The sequence below is a fragment of the Cyprinus carpio genome, chromosome A6 (assembly GCF_018340385.1).
Source record: "Cyprinus carpio isolate SPL01 chromosome A6, ASM1834038v1, whole genome shotgun sequence".
NCBI classification, from domain to species: Eukaryota; Metazoa; Chordata; class Actinopteri; order Cypriniformes; family Cyprinidae; genus Cyprinus; species Cyprinus carpio.
The window spans coordinates 20,293,628-20,311,199 of NC_056577.1; the positions used below are offsets into that span (position 1 = coordinate 20,293,628).

At 35.1% G+C, this 17,572-nt stretch overlaps 1 protein-coding gene across 5 annotated transcripts in view; it reads right to left on the minus strand.

Annotated features, from left to right (window-relative positions):
* The window catches only part of LOC109103975 (DnaJ (Hsp40) homolog, subfamily C, member 6), a 32,952-nt gene extending 16,695 nt beyond the window's left edge, over nucleotides 1–16,257 (minus strand). The window contains exons 1-6 of one of the 5 annotated variants that reach the window (XM_042758353.1): nucleotides 15,862–16,257; nucleotides 11,318–11,459; nucleotides 4,972–5,122; nucleotides 1,471–1,520; nucleotides 997–1,145; nucleotides 24–146 (exon numbers count right to left, since the gene is read on the minus strand). In XM_042758353.1, the coding sequence (XP_042614287.1) occupies nucleotides 24–146; nucleotides 997–1,145; nucleotides 1,471–1,520; nucleotides 4,972–5,122; nucleotides 11,318–11,330 (486 nt within the window). In that variant the 5' untranslated portion in view covers nucleotides 11,331–11,459; nucleotides 15,862–16,257. Of the gene's footprint in view, nucleotides 1–23; nucleotides 147–996; nucleotides 1,146–1,470; nucleotides 1,521–4,971; nucleotides 5,123–11,317; nucleotides 11,845–15,861 lie in introns of those variants that run through there. The other 4 variants (XM_042758354.1, XM_042758350.1, XM_042758351.1 and 1 more) reach the window with 4 other exon arrangements.
* Between the last annotated feature and the right edge of the window lie 1,315 nt (nucleotides 16,258–17,572).

Sequence of the window (17,572 nt, forward strand, 5' to 3'; positions counted from 1 at the left end):
TGAACATCAGGAGATCTTCTTACCGAACAGGTGATCACACACACATTCTTGGGGTTTTGCTTGAGCCAGTTGTACATATTCTTACACACGGCAAATAGATTGTGAAGACTCGGGGCCTGCCTGGAAGGCCAATTGCATTCAGAAACCTACAGAGGAATGAGACACAGAAGTACTGTCACTGATAGGAAGACATGTGAGAGAAATAGGAAAGAGTGAAATATAACTGAATATGAGAGATATACAAAAAGAATAAAGAGTTGGATAATCATGGATAAAATGTATCCAAAAGAATATTTATGTAGATTATGAAACAGCAGCATGTCAAAAAACAACAACAAAACAAGATCTTACAACACCAAGGGATTTGAGTAAGAATGAAACTTCAAAAGTCATTATATATCAAATATACTATATTTAAGCCAAACCTTCAAAATAAATAACATATAAATGTTGCTCCCCCTTTGTCATTGAAATACGAATATAATCATGTGATCCCAAAATGAACTAAGATATCCTTTATAACTACAGCAGCAAATCAGCCAAAATAGCTGGAAATAGTTGAGTCATGCAGTTAATCTTGGGAGTTATTTAATTACATGGTAAAAGCACTGTTTAATATTTAATGAAATAACGCAAGAGGAGTCATCTTAGCCACCAGTATCATTCTGGACAAAAATGAACATCGTAGAACAAGAATTCCATACGACACCAGTGTTTCCCCAAACCTTTTTGTACACCAGAGCCCCGTCAATAAGGCTCAAGTACCCCTTCATTTACACAGTTCCTTTTTAACTCATACTTAGTATCCCTTAGGATGAAAGCCCTGAATGCTGTTTGTGGTTAAGCAAGCAATTATGGAGAAACTTTCTTTAACAAAATCCTAAAGGCAAATTTATTTTTTTTCCAAGTGGGGCGTTTAACAAAGGTAAAGTGATTTTCAGTCTTTGAACGTGACTGAAAGTATGTAAGTCAGGAAATGCAGCTGATTGCACTCACTCTGTTGGAGAACTTGGCCCCCCGATAGTTCCTCTGTGATAAGTTAAAAACAGTGTAGTGGTCGGCATGCCGTGAGTCCAGAAAACTACGGATATCCTCGGTGTGGTTCCTGTAGCCCATCTCCACCACCTCAGCAGGATATGACATCACTGACAGAATGAAAGGACATTATAATATTTCTTTCCAGTAGGTCCAATGTGGCCAATACAAATACGTGACAGTGCATTTAGTATATATAGCCGAAACACAAACATGACAATATTAGTATCTGATATACTTAAAATGCATTTAAACTGGACCAACTTCCTTATAACATATAACATATTTTGAACTGTTCAAACAGAGAGAGTACACACACATACACATATGTGATACACATAAATCCATCCATTTGTAAATACCTATGAGTAAATGCAAATACTGTGGTATACGAACATGGTTTTCATTCCTACCACAGAATTATACATTACTCACCGATAATACGTGAGGTGATGTAAGCAATGTCCAACTCTCCTTTTGTATACCTAAATTACACATAAAAGCACATTTAAACTCACAATCGACAGCATAATATATATTCATATCCATTTTGAAGGTATAACATTTCATTAAATTATTTTGATATTACTAAAAATATTACAAATATTATATTATTGTCAAGATCCGGTCAATGAACTTCCATTAATTCACCACCAGAGGTCATCATCCACCACACAGACTCTCACACTACACAGTACACTCTGGACTACATTTCCTGTGCTCCACTGCACCAGTGACAAGTTCACCTGATAACAATCACACCATGCACCTGAGACCAATCACACACACACACACACACACACACACACACACACACGCACGCACGCACACAGCACAATCATCAGACACGCTTAATAAGCATTGGACTTCCTCTCACACACTGCCGAGTATTGTTCTGCGTATATTCCTCTCCTAGCGATGGCTGCAATACAAAAGCCTTTCCGTGTTAGTTCTCTTAGTTTCTAGTTTTCATAGTCTTGTTTCAGTTTCTTGTTTTTATAGTCTTGTTTCTGTTTCTAGTTTTCATAGTCTTATCTTAGTTTCTAGTTTTCATAGTTTAGTCTTTTCATTGCTTTGCCCTGTTACTTGTGTTTTGACCCTTTTGCTCTGGATACTGGATTACCCCTCTTGCTTAGCCCTCTGGATATTGTTCGCTCATTGAAGACCCATGCTTGCCCTAGGATTATTCTTGTGTCTTGCCTTCTATATACCAGTTTGCCAGTGTTTGACCCATGCCTGTTATTACTACGTCTCTGTCTAATAAAAGCTTGCACATGGATCCGCACATCTCATCAGCTCCCACATTACAGAATACTCGACAGCCACACAAGGATCCAGCGGCTTTTCTAAGGGACCCTGGCCAGGTATGGACCCATTCGAGCAGCTGCTTGACCTGCGACAGGGGAGTTTGTCCATAGAGGGAAATACGCAGAACAATACTCAGCAGTGTGTGAGAGGAAGTTTATTGCTTATAAAGTGTGTCTGATGATTGTTCTGTGATTGGTCTCAGGTGCATGGTGTGATTTGTTATCAGGTAAACTTGTGATTGGTGTAATGGAGCATGGGAAATGTAGTCCAAGGTGTACTGTGTAGTGTGAGTCTGTGTGGTGAATGACAACCTCTGGTGGTGAATTAATGGAAATTCATTGACTGGATCTCGACAATTATGGTAAAATTACAACCCTTATTTCTTAAAAGTTTAATTGTGGTAATGATAAATGTATCTTATATGTATACAATTGTAACTATTACTCAAAAGTCAGTAACATTTAAAGAAAATAATAAAGACATTTATTATGTTACAAATTTCATATAGATGCTAGAAAAAATGTACCATGGTTTCCACAAAAACTATTAAGAAGCGCAACCTTTTTCAACATTTATAATAAGAAATGTTTCCAGAGCATTTTAGAATGTTTTCTGAAGGATCATGTGACACTGGGGAATGGAGTAATGGCTGCCGAAAATTCAGCTTTACCATCACAGGAATAAATTACATTTAATAATGTATTAAAATAGAATATTTGAATAGTTATTTTAAATTGTAGTAATATTTCACAGTATTTTACTGTACTATCAAATGCAGCTTTGGTGAGCATAAAATGCTTCTTTCAAAAAATGTTACCACACTTTTGAATGGGTGTGTATATTCATCGTATTCGCTGACTCATGAGCCTAACAGTAATTGTAGACATACTGGACAGAATTACACAACACCCAAATTACGGAGTAATCTGCTGAAGTGTGAAATCCCTCTAATGAGATCATATGTAAACAAGCTATTCTAAGCCTCTGTGCAAGAGGTGAATGAAACACACTACTAGTTCACAGTGTCAGTGTTTGTGTGTTTGTGCAGTGGTCTGTTTGTGTGTATGGATGTCATTCACCCTTTACATGGTGGTGGAAAATAGCAACTTGTTTAATCATTACCAATGTAATAGTGTGTGTAAGAGAAAGGCACATAGATTTGGAAAGAAAGTTTCTTTCATTATGCCGCATGTCAATAATTGAAATACTTTAATTTAGCAGGGTTATTATGCCATATGCATGTCCCAATCATGTTTTATTGCACTATAAAATATCTATACCACAATTTTTAAAAGTGGAAATCTTATTTCACTCTTTTCCAAAATACAGTACATTACATTTTTAATTTAAATAAGTTTACTACTTCAGTGGATGTTGCCATTTTTTGCTCCCCAGGTACTTTTTAACATACTGACTATTTATTAAGAAATATACTTTTTAAATTTCTTTCTTTTTTATTATTTCATTTTTTTTCTTTAATCTTTTTATAGCTGTTTTTATATTTTATATAATTTGATCTGATTTGATTTTTTTGGCTGCCTTATAGAACATTTACTTTTCGCTGAAATGATCTGAGCCAAATAAGGAGCCCTGTAGGTAACCTGGTGGATCTGATCTGCTTCTGGGTCAATAGGGGGTAAAATGATAAATTTCATAAGAACTTTATGCAATGTCTACCCATTAGTGTTGAATGTCTTCCTTTTGGCTGAGTGTTAAACACACATGAATAGTTCAGGAGCTTTGGAAGCTCAGCTATCCCCTGGATCACCAGAGTATGCTCTGGATAACTGCAAACCAGCTGGTCAGGGTCACAAAACACAACCGGGACAGAGAGTTAACAGGGGTTCCCTGCTGTACAGCTTCCTGGCATTGTGCCATTAACATGAAGATATCAGTTGTCTCCCAAATGATGCACAATACACCAACATTCCATACTTTTTTTTTTTTTTTTAGTTAATTAAGTGTATCATGCAGGCATTTGAAGTGCACTTTTTCTTTTAAAAAATTTCCAGTGTGAACACACCAATAACAATTTTATAATTTAAACAGCATAGAATACGGCACAAGTACACAAAAACACAGATTTCATTTTTGACCTGTCAGTCTTCCTGGTTCTTCTCATGTTTTATAGACCCTATTTTCAATACTTATGTCACACTCTCAGAAAAAAATGTCAAAACTGTCACTGGGTGGTACCCATATAAAAGGTACTAAAATGTACACTTTAGGTACTAATATGTACTTTTACAGTACCAATATTTACCTTTGAGGTACAATGCTCACACACACACACACACACCTAAAAAGAGTCATTACATTGAGGACTCCTGTTATATTAATAGTAGCAATCATTATACAAAACTAGGTCACCAGGAACTCTATTGAAAGACCTTGACTCTGTTTTCTCTAAAGTCTTACACATGAACACAAGTGCAAACTTGCATAAAACAAACACACACATTCGTTTTTCTGTCATGGTGGGGAATTTCCACAGACTTCTGTTGTTTTTATACTGAGCTACATTGTTTGGTATGTTTAACAAGCTGTTTTCTACATTAGGACAATCTAGGTGGTTCCGTGTGCGACATTTGATGTACACAAGACCATGAATACACAATGAGGACTTACGTGGCCACTTGGTTCATGACCTTGGTAGAGGTGTCTTTGATGGTGTCTTTCAGGTTGTCCTTGATGTTGCTGAAGAACTTTCCAGCACCTCCTTTAACCATATCCAGAAGTCCCCCTCCGTAGTTTCCATCCATATCTGGAGAAGGAGGGCCTCAAATGATCAGAATTTCATATCTTACAACACACATGTAGAAGGGACACCACAAACACACATTTTACATGTCTTGACTTGTGATAGACTGGAATATCCAAAAACCATATAAATAAAATATAATGTTTATAAGAAATGTAATTACATTTTAAACAACCAATTTCTATTTTAATACAATATGAAATGTAATATATTCTTGTGATGACAAAGCTGAATTTTCTTATTATTTCTTATTATCAATGTTAAAACCAGTTGCTATTTAATATATTTGTGGAAATGGTAATGTATAAACTCAGCTAACCACTAGTCAAGACCACACATTATACATGCGCATATGCTTATACAATGACTAGCATGCAGACTAAATAATATAACATGCATATATCAAACATGCAGAATTTTTAAGACAGATGTCTGATGCTGATCACAGAGGAAACTCGAGGTCAAAGCATGTGCTTTTCGTGTTTATCTGAAGGTTTAGTTTCCCTTGTAAATACAGTTACTATATAATCAAAGCCAAAGCTGGTTCACAACCTGCTCTCTAAACTATGAAAGTTTTACAAAAGCATCCTCGTATTGTAAATAGGCTAATCAATAACAAATGTTACTGTATGTCAGATGTGCATTAGATGATGGTACGAAGCTGTGTGTAAGTACAGTGGAAAAGAGCCAATAAAACAGACATGAGAAAATGGAGAAAACATTGAGCACCTGGCATGTTTGTGAACATGTACAGTATCAGTTTATATATTATATGCCCGGCACACTAGACCACACCCATATTCAAAAAATCTGACTCAACCTCCTCCCACTCAGCTGCAGATTTTATAAACACACAACTGTATTGAAAACAAGTCTGCCAATTCTCATCAATAATTAGGAAGGCTACAGTATTAGGCGGTCAAACACTGTCATACATCAGCATTCTGATACATACAGATCAGGGGCGTTTCCTCCGAGGAGGCAGTGCCTCTTCAAAATATTGGATGAGAAAAAATTTTTTAAAACTACGCCAATATTACAAAATATAACATTAAAACTTGTATAAATCACTTTTGTGATATTTGTTGGTATAAAACATCCAACAGCGACACCAGCAGGTAAAGTTACAACGGGAGTCCAGCATCTCTCTCGCCTCCCCTGAGCCCACTGAGTTTTAACAGACCCCCTAAAGCATGCAGTGAGTTTGGTAAGGGGTAATTGAGAATGAATGGGGGAAAGTCATGTGAGAGGAAGCATCGCAATATGATTAGATATGCAATAAATCCTACCAATTTTGAAATCAGTCTGAATGACCAATATAATGGCATTAATAGGAAGACTAATTTAAAAAAGTAAGTAAACAACTCACACACTTAGATATAACCTGTTTACTACGTCAAATTAAGACTTAAATGGCATGAAAACATGATCTGAGGGAGTTTTTAGTGAGCAATCATCTTGGTGAAATTTAAAGTAAATCTCTGTGTCTGTGACCAATATTTACCGAGCTTTGATGACTGATGATCCGAAAAATTAAAAAATATTTTAAAAGTTAACTCTTAAAAAATAATAGCTGAACATTTGTTCACAAATAAAATATATTGTTTAAATTGTTACTGGCTTGAGTTGTTATTTTGGAATAAATGTAACATGCTTAAAACACTAACTTGATCAGATTCATACTTGGCTTTAATAAATAGAATATTGACTATATTGTTAATGTAAAAATTAACAAGAAGAGAAAAGAAAAAAAATAAATGACCTTGCCTCCTCATTTCAGAACACCACCGCACACTACTGATACAGATTCTACCACTGCCAGTGATAGTCGCACAACCCACAATCCCTCAGCTACTCAGTTTATGGACTATAGAAATTTATGTCATAAAATTCATGGCCAAAAGCATTTGGTCCTCCCTTTGCCTGCTATACAGCTTCCACTCTTCCAAGACTTTTACATAATGTTGGAATGTCTGCTAGTTTTCCCTCACTTTTAAACACAAGCATCAGTGAAGTCGAATGTTCACTGGGTTTCAGGGTTTGTGCAACAAGTACATAATGAGTACTGCAGAAATTATGTATTTCTCTAGGCCAAATCCCAGAAATGAGAAAGCATTTTAGCACTTCAGGTTCCATCGTCCTGAATTCAGTGGGTTTTCTGAATGGATTTTTGGTTAAATGCCTGAAATAAGGTCAGTGGTTAACAAGCTCAACATATTTTTTCATTATAGATTTTACATTATAGATTTTTAACATTTCAGTAACACTTGAGAAAGGGGGCTGCTAACAAGTGGCTAAATGTGGCTACAGAGGTTGTCGTGGACATGAAATGTCATCACGCCAAACATCTAAACTCGTCTACTGACTAGTCTGTTTTTACAGCCTCTCTGTGTTTATAATAGCGCTCTTAGTGTCAAGTTTCAGGGAAAATGTTTTTAAATAAAGTTTTAATCTACAATTGTTTGTCCATTTTTAATTTTTCAATGAAAATAGTTCCATACAAAGCCAAAACAGAATCAACCATTAAACAAATAATTTGAATTAATGAATTATTGATTCACTTGCTTGCTTTGTTAGTAAATGAATCAGCATTTTTTAACTAGTCAGTTGACAAATGATTCTTTGACTCACTATTAAAGATGCGTTTGTCGCCACCTACTGGTGTAACGATACAACCTGTGGAAAACCACAAACGAGACCTTACAGTACATGACAATGATTTGGTTATGTCTATTAACACTTTGACACATGTTTACACTGGTTAAATCAGATATCATTACACTGACGTGCTTTAAAAATTCTGCTGCTGTTTGGTTCTCAACATCAATCTCTACGGTAGCAATAAATATAAAATAGATAGAAAAATAAGTCTTTACTGCTCTCCTATGCTGTATTTCAGTATAAACAAACATGGCGGCAAAGGTAATTATCACATACCGATGATAAGAGGTAATAATCATTATCCATGATAAAAATGATAATTATAAAAATTTATACAAAAGTTCTTGCTCTCAAATATGTTTGGACGAATAGTATTCCAAAAGAACTGACTTTTAAATGTTTGCATCCTTTGTCAGTGTGTGAATGTATTTTTTATTTATTTTTGACTTTCTGTTATGACAGTAGGTGGAGACAAATGATAGTTTATGAATGAGTCATTCATTCAAACATTCATTCAAACACACTGATTTATTTAGGAATGAAACAAGTAAATGCCTATTTATGAGTGAGTCACTGTATCATGCATTCAACCAATTCATTAAAAAATTGTTCAAATGAATAAATATTTAATATAAAATATTTTAAAATAAAAATTTGATACATCAGTACTGTATCATCTTTCCCCCAGTGACAGCTTGTCTAGCAAGTGCATCACTAGATCCTTTTTAATGGGGCGCGAGCCCCAGTGAAATACTGCTGTGTGCCCTGATAAATCCTTACGTGTCAATAAAGATTACTGCATACCAACCTGAGAATCATTTTCTCAGAAAACATTTCAGCAATCAAGTCATTTATGTTTTTTATCAGCTGTTTGGAATCAAAACTATCAAGCCAGATTTGCGAATGAATCACTCTTTTGATCTAATCGGTCAAACGGGTTAACAAAAATTGTTCACGCTTCAGTTTGAGTCAATAGAACAGTTCACTCATGCACTGAATCATTTGCAGCAGTTTCTCACACCAAAATAGTAAGGGGATATTTTATAAGACAGAAAAGAAAAGAGCATTTTCTAAATACACTGATTTGTCAGAATGGCTAATAAATTACTGATTTTTTTAAAACAATTTTATTGCCCTTTTCTTATCTCTCAAAGACAGGTTGTATGTACACATCCAAACTAAATTTAACTGTCAGCACATTTAACTGTTGCCAACATCTGTAAAAATACAGTCATTTTCAGTCATTTCTCTGTTCATTTAGGATCACTTCCTTGCAGCTGAACACTTGTGCACTTACACTCAGATTAAATGTTTTTCATTCTAAAGAGCTTGCAGCCATTAGAGACGGCTGTTAGTGTTTAGTGTGCTCTCTTTAGATGCGCTGAGATGAAACATCCTGTGGGGGGAATAGTCTTCACATGGATGAGAAACATATGATAAGAATACACAAAATTCATTTTCACTCAGTGACAATTCAGGCTTTTAAGAGCCTCCAAAAAATACATACATATTACAATACTATTTTTGACCAGTGAACAGTGAACTTCCAAAAAAAAACAAAAAAAAACAAAACAAAACGTATCAGCATTTTTCTGCCTCCAACTTCTCGTTTTATCTAAAAGAACAGGGTGGCCTGGCACTGCTTTAACAGTGGGCCCAGCCAGAGAGTGGGCTTCCTGTCAGACTTGCCATTAAGGTACAGAGGAGCTCTATTCTAAGTGAGCAAATATGCAGGAGTGCAATTGACTTCAAAGTCCAAGGCTGCCCCTCTCACAGAGCACAGTCTCTGAACTCCTACCCATGTCCCTTTAATCGCACAAAGAGCCCAAGAGCGCTTGTATGTGTGTGTCAGAGAGAGACGGGGCTGTCCTGAGCACAAAAATCAGATCAGTGCATTTGTAGTATAAAAGAATTGGTTCCTAACACATTTCCTCTTTTATTCTCTATCACTATCACAATCCTCCTTTCTTTTCTCCTTTTAATTCAGCAACATTGAGTCACAGAGAGCTCCTCTGTGACGTGCAGCCCCCTGTGTGTTTGCGTGTATAATTGTGTGCTTGTGTGTCTTGTTACAAGATCCGGCTGGCTATTCAATTATAGATCACCTACAAGCTCAAACAAAGCTACCATCCTTTCAAGCAGCAATTTAAAACATTCAAAATTCTCTCATAAAATTCAAAGTGTATAATAAAACTAAATGAACAGAGGTTTGAATAAGCACAGTACTTTCTCTAAAATTAGTGCATATTAGATTTGCACTTTAAATTCACTGACTAGGTTGCATGCTGAAAACATGGCCACTGCAATGAAGTAGTCATAGATGCAACAACCCAGCAGCACATCACAACAAATTCCATAACACAAAGCTGGTCTTGCCTCATGATGTTAACCTACTGGTATAGTTCATTGTGTCAAAACTGCCTTTTGAAAAAAGACAGAAGAAGCAATTTGTTAACCATACCATTGTATTTTAAAAGACAGGTTTTACAGATAAAATATTGTAAAATAAGAGTATATTTAACAAAGCAATGTGCATACTTTTATGGAAAAATGCTGAAATAGAAAAAAATGGTGAATATTCTGAGACATTGATGTAATTTATAATAATTTAATCATTATCAACCATTATTTGTTTGGCTTATAGCATGTGCATGTTATGATTGCATGGTTATATTAACAGTGATTACAGTCATCATGTTAAACAATACCTCAGTGTGTTATCAGTACATTTTTTACAGAAATTAACATTTTAATAGCTCAAATAGACTGAAAAATTTTAACATCTAAATAAACAACACTATTATTTAATATTGTTGAATCAACCTAAATACATTACATTTTATACCAACAAAATTAAATACATTTTATGGGCTAAATCAAGTAGAATATCTATCCAAGATAATCCAGGTTACCACTTTTGTATCTCAAAAACAAAAACATTTACAGTATAGTCTGTATAAGTTATCTTTCTCACAAACACATGCAAAAACACCAGACATCAGCTGGGACTAAAACACCTGACACTAGCTCTTCCTCACGGCTCAGTGCTGAAGGCCACCTTTCATCTCAGATCACTGCAGTAAAACCGCAGCAATCCCAGTATAACACAGACGACCAAAGATATTGCTATCCTAGTCCATACAGAACTGTATGCAAGAAACCCAACTACATGCACGTCCAAAGCGAACTGCATGCTGAGCAATCCATGGATGGTCCTGCATAGCACATCAATGTATGAGGCAACCACAAATGCCATTTATACACATATATCTAGTTCACAATACTCGAATTTCAATAGTTCATCTATGATGAACTAACAATCAAAGTAGTTACTGTATAGTTTCCAATGTGACTCTGTGACTTTGATCAATTGTCATGACACAGCACACGAGCAGGCGACACGAAACACATGCTTCCAGCGGATATCGACAACTAATATTTAATCCACCACCTTGGTTTCTTAAAAACAAGCACAAAAGAGGTTGTTTGATGCGTATCAGATGAAGGAGCGGCTGGCCTGCAAGCGCCAACCGGTCGACTCGGGTTTCATACCTGAGCTGTCCATGGTGCTGTAGTCGTCCTGTCGCGCAGGGCCTGTTTTAACGCTGCCGAGGGTCACTGCCGTCAAACCACCGCCGCCGCCGCCACTACCACTTCGTCCCCCGGTGCAGAAGTCTCCGCTGCTATCGACCAGCTGCAAAGATTCGTAGCCATCGTAACTGCTCTTTTTCTTGTAGCCACCTAGCAGGCTCATGAGCACAATTGGGAATCACATAGACGTACGACAACGACGATTTCAAGAGACTAGGGGAATGCACATGTTCTGTGTGACAGCTCGGAGGGAGGGAATAATGTCCCGCTACATACGGCCGCTAGCTGCAGGAGAGAAGAGGGCGGTGCGTCATCGAGCGCCGCATTTACTACGCTGCACTCACACAGAGCCAGCAGCCAATCAGTGCAGCCAGCTGACATCCCACTCTGCACCCTCTATCCACATCCTGTGCCTGCTTTACACCTCTTTATTTGAGTGAAACGAATTTATAACAGAGCTATAACTTCAATGATAATATTAACAAACATTATTACGACGGCCATCATAATATACAGGCAAATTGTTAAAAATTAAATGAAAAAAAGAAATGTTATTTTGCATTGCTACATTATTTTCTTAACAATTAAGCACATTTACATTTACCATGATTTTAATTTGGGAAAAAAAATCACTGTATTGCAGAAAAAGTTATTTACTATAAGTTAAATAAGTTAATTACTATAAAAGTTGTTAAATATGACTGTATTACAATCATATGAATCATCATTGATAATAATAGAAATCAAACAAGCAAACAAAACTAATTTCAAATGTTAAGATACATTTATGAATATTTAGGAGGGAAATTTGCTGTGGGAACTGTCATGAAAATAATACCATTTAAAACTTAAAAATAATAATACAAAAAATCTTAATAGAATCTTATTTATTTATTTAGTAGATTCAGCAAACAGCTTATTCTTGTTCAAACCTGCTTGTTTTTGCTTTGCATGTACAAATAAACATTTCAGAACAAGTCATTTCTAAACACTAAAGGCTCTTTATGATAATAAAGGCATGCATATTTGGCATGTAAAATTAAAAATTCCTTTTTTCCAGTAAAGACAAACCAACTGTACTGTTATAGCTGTTTAGTTCAAACCTAAATTTGTCTCAGCTGTTTCTGTGCACTGCAGTGCTAAGTAAATATTGTTATTTATTTATTTATTTATTTTCCGCGGGGCTTTGCATTGTTTCTGTGCCAAGCAGTTGCACAAAAATACACTTTTACGGCTTTATAGTCAATGTGTAACCCTGATATAGTGTTCAGTGCTTTGCCAGTTGAAGTCAGGCAATCCAAGACTTCCTCTCTGGTAGGATGATTTATCTCTAATTGAGCTACTTGATGCTTCCCTTCATGCAGCCCCCTTGCTTGGCAGCCACTGGGGCTACATGCTTTCTCATAAGGGAGCTGAGCCTGGGCAACTCTTTGAAAAGAGTGAGACTGAGAACACAGCTTTAGGAAGTGTCACTAAGAGAAAGGCTCTGGTTGCTGTCTGCCATTAATTACCAATTTAACGCTAACTCTAATTTATTTGTTTACCTTTACCGTTATAAAAACAATTTAGTAACCCTGGGTTACTTGAAATGCAAACTTTAAGAAAGACAAAAAGATATGATAATGTTGATTTAATCCCATGGTACTATTTGAAAGGCAAGAGAATGTCAGTATTGTTATTTTAGTATATATAATGAAAATCAGCTGCTGAGAAAATGGTAAGCATAATGCACATTATATTTTCTGGAAGAAACCAACAGCCGGAGTAGTAATCATTGTACCAGGCAATTTAAATACATAAGTAAATTTGTTCAACAGCTTTTACTACTTTTATTAATTTTTCTTTTTTTACTAAAAAGCTTAAAAAATGTATAAATAAAAATCTGATTGGTATCTCGTTGGTATCTCACAATTTGGATTTTTTTACTTTTCCTTGCAATTATAAAAAGTCAGAATTGTGAGATTTAAAAGTCACATTTACCTTTTTTATTTTTTATTCAATTGCGGAAAAGAATTTGTGAGATGTAAACTCTATATCTTGCAATTTTCAGAAAAAAGTCATATTACCTTTTTTTTCTTTTGGCAGAAATGGACTTCCATAGAAAAGCATTTGGTCTTGTCTATAGGAGTTAATGTTACACTCACACAAGGTTGTTTTTTAACACATCTTGTGATCATTTTCAAGGCTTGTAACTTGAAATGTCTGATAACCTGTCACTGATAATGTTACAAGAATCTTAAAAAAAAAAAAAAAAAAAAAAACTATACTACGATCTTGTAGTTTATACCTGTGTAGAAAGCAAGAGTGGACCGGAGAAAATAAACAAGAAGCACTGATGTTTTTTTTTTTTTTTTTTTTACCCTTTTTCAGGATTCTTTTCTCTTTTTATTTTAATATGTTTAAAAGACAGTCTTCATATTCACAAACTGTCATCTGTATAAGACTACAACGAATATGATGACACTATTAACAAAGCTAACACGCCTCACGCACTGTAGGTGATTCAGGTGACACTCAGACCACAATGTATCTTGGTTAATATGTTGGCTGAATGAAGTGGACTTGGATTCATGGCTGGGATTGGATTAATTTTTAACATAATGAAAGCTTAAATTGTAGTGGCTTGCTTAGAAGAAGTTACTTAGGTTGCATTAACCCTTTAGGAAACCTTATAGATTAAACCAATAGCTCTTTGCAGTTGGTAAAAAAATAATAATATAGGCTTACAACTGACATTGGTAAATTCAGCTGAATAATATGTGACATCCTCAGTCATGAGAAACATTCTAATGTAAAGTCCAGACTGTGAGGACATGCAATATTGCTTCCACGGCAACAGAGGCAGTAAGAGCACCCTTCTGCATAGCTCCATTATGATGCAAGGGGTTTCCCTTAACCTTTTAAACCCATAAACTGACCTTGTGCGTATTAGAGGTTACACATTTAAAGCAATCAAATAACATAACACTTTCTTCGTCATTGATCAAACTTCAGTGATTTTTCCCCTTTAAACATAGAGCGAAAGATGGATCAGATGAGATTATTTAATTTTGTGCTATTTACTACCATTATCCAGAATGAATGAAGAGTGAATTTAATCATTGCTTATTAGTGGATCAAACTAACAGTAATATTGTACGGAATAAAAGCAAACGAGTAAACACCAGGTAAATTATCAGCATTTTTTTCTCATTTGCCCTGAATGTGTTTATTAGTATACCTTGCCAATATTGTATATAATATTTAAAGATGTATTCCGTACAATTTTATATTGGATGTCTATCTATCTATCTATCTGTCTGTCTATCTACATTTGTTCATATATATATGTGTGTGTGTGTGTGTGTGTGTGTGTGTGTGTGTGTGTGTGTGTACATTACATTTAGTCATTTAGCAGACGCTTTTATCCAAAGTGACTTACAAATAAGCACAACAGAGGCAATCAAAACCAACAAAAGGGCAATGATATGTAAGTGCTGTGACAAGTCTCAGTTAGCCTAACTCAGTACATGTAGCAAGGTTTAAATAAAAAGAAAACAAGCAGATAGAAAAAGAATAGAGAAGGCTTATATATATGTATATATATATATATATATATATATATATACACACACATATATATATATATATATATATATATATATATGTATATATATGTATATATATATATATATATATATATATATATATATATATATATATATATATATATATATATATATATTATTACTTCCCTGTTGGAAAATTGTGTTTTGCTTTCCAATTGATCTAAGATGATCATTAGCTGGTCTAAGCCGGTCAGCAGCTGTTCCATGATTGTACCTTCTTGTAGCATCTTTGAAATGCTAGTTAGCTAGCTACATACATACATACATACATACATACATTAATTAATGCATACATAAGTAACAAATACATAAATCATAACAGATAAAAGATCATAACAGCTTAAGATGTTCAAGTTAAAGGACCAGACCAGCTTAAAACCATCTACCATGTTACAAACCATCTACAATCTTAAAACTGGATTTTCCAGTGTGGTCATCGATCATCTTCTGTCGAAATCTCGGTTCATCAGAATAAATAATAATAATAAGCGACGATGATTATTAAACCATCGCCTCCTATGCATCCATCATTCTCGAAATGCATCCGATCAGCTGATCTGCTTTGCATGTCGTGACTCATGTTAGGTTATTGCTTTTTAAAACAGGCCCGTCGTCATATAAAATGACCAAATGCGATATTATGCTGCAGCGACGTTGACATGAAGAAGACCACATCGAAACAAAACACCTATGGCACTATATAAAACCTAATACTTATTTAGAAATGCAGATAAGGATAAACCTCGGGACTGATTGTGACATCACGACAGCAACGACGGTTTATATATTAATAACAATTCACTACGTAACATCATAGATGACTCATTCAGTGCTGTATGCATACATCTACTAATAATAAACAGATTCAGTGGTTTATAAACAGCGTTTTCCTCCTACCTTTCGATGCACTGTCTGTCATTCTCCGATGCCCCAGCTGATGTCAGAAACGCTGACCTTTCATTTGTCATCCGCTGGCTGTCAAAGGTCAGATTGGCGCAAGTCCCAGCGAATCGTGCTGCGTTTCGAATAAACTCACCAACAGATGACTGCAGAGCTACTTCAGCATCATCGAATCAAAACCCACAAGCCTGATCTAGATTACTAAACATATATATGTATTATTATTTTTTTTTTTCTTCCAATGTTTAATTATTCTAACTGTACAAACCATGCACGGAACCGTTCATATTTAGGAAATCACGGAACGGATTTTTGAATTGGAGTCAAATCTATCTATCTTCTATTTTAAGTGACAGGCTATTAAGCAGTCAGACTTGATTATATTCTTATGGGAGGGATGATGATAATTTTAGCTGTGTGTCATACTGGACTCTCTCTTTCAATACGTTTCGGGACTTCCGTGACGCCGCGCGCAGACTACAGACGCAGGTGCTGTGTGCTACTGTGGCTCTGCTGAAGCTGAGCTCGTGAATATTAATTAGATGATGGTGACGTTACTTGGTAAACTTCCTGGAACGTCCAACAGCTATGAGCGTCTGTTTTTTAGCTTATTAATATTCATGAGGCAAGCCTTCGCCGTAGTAGGGTTTGTAAATGTTATTACACATGATCGCGCATCCCACCCCCATAGGACATCCTTCCTAACAGCTGGTCAGATGCCACGTCGCTTTTACGTAAAACGTTTTTTTTTTTTTTTTTTTTAATAATAATAATAATCATCAAAAAATATTGTAGCTGCAAATATATTTTTAGATTAGTTCCATTATGAATTAGTTTATATAATAACTGCTGACATTACTGGTTTATTATTATTATTACTATGTTTGTATTATGTTTTTATGTGCTGTGAATACGTTTTTATGTGTATTATTTATACCAGTTGTGGAGGTACAAAGACAAATTTATAAGAAAATTAATTATGAAGATTCAATTCAAATCAAAAGAATACACTCAACATTTCTGTGAAAATAAGTTTATTTTCTTTGGGGAAAAAAAGGAAAGCTCAGGCATGTAAATTCTTGTATATGGTATTGCATAACGAGGTGTGGAGATATTTTAAGTGTTTTCTCCATTCCGTATTGTCCTGTAAGTAAGACTGAAACATAACATGGGAGAGAGAACGGGAAGCAAGAAAGAATAAAAGAAAATGAAACAGAAAGAAATAAACATAGGTTGATAACTATAAAGTCATGTGTGCCTAACATTCCAGCAGCTTATATGTTTTGGGGACAAACATTGTAATCTAATTGTAATTTAATCTGAGGTTTTTGATGAATCTGTGCTTTAATCTTCTGGATAAAGAATACATCACTGTTGTTCTGGCTGAACACAGTCACAGTTATTAAATGGGTACAATACATGACCTTTTAACCGCATCAGATTCTTTTCTATCAACAGTTTTCCCAGGTAAGCCTATGGCTCTTAAAAAATGTAATGCTAAACAGTATTTACCAAAAAAGGCAGTGTTTAAAGAATATCTGATATGGTACAGGATTAATATATCACATTATTCTTATATATTGCCATTTGCTATAGTGTTACTTGTACATTGATTTGATTTTTAAAAGGTAAACATTCTATCAATGTTTTTCAAAGAATAAGGCCTGGTGTTCACAATAGCAATTTCAGCAGATCAAGAAATTGTACT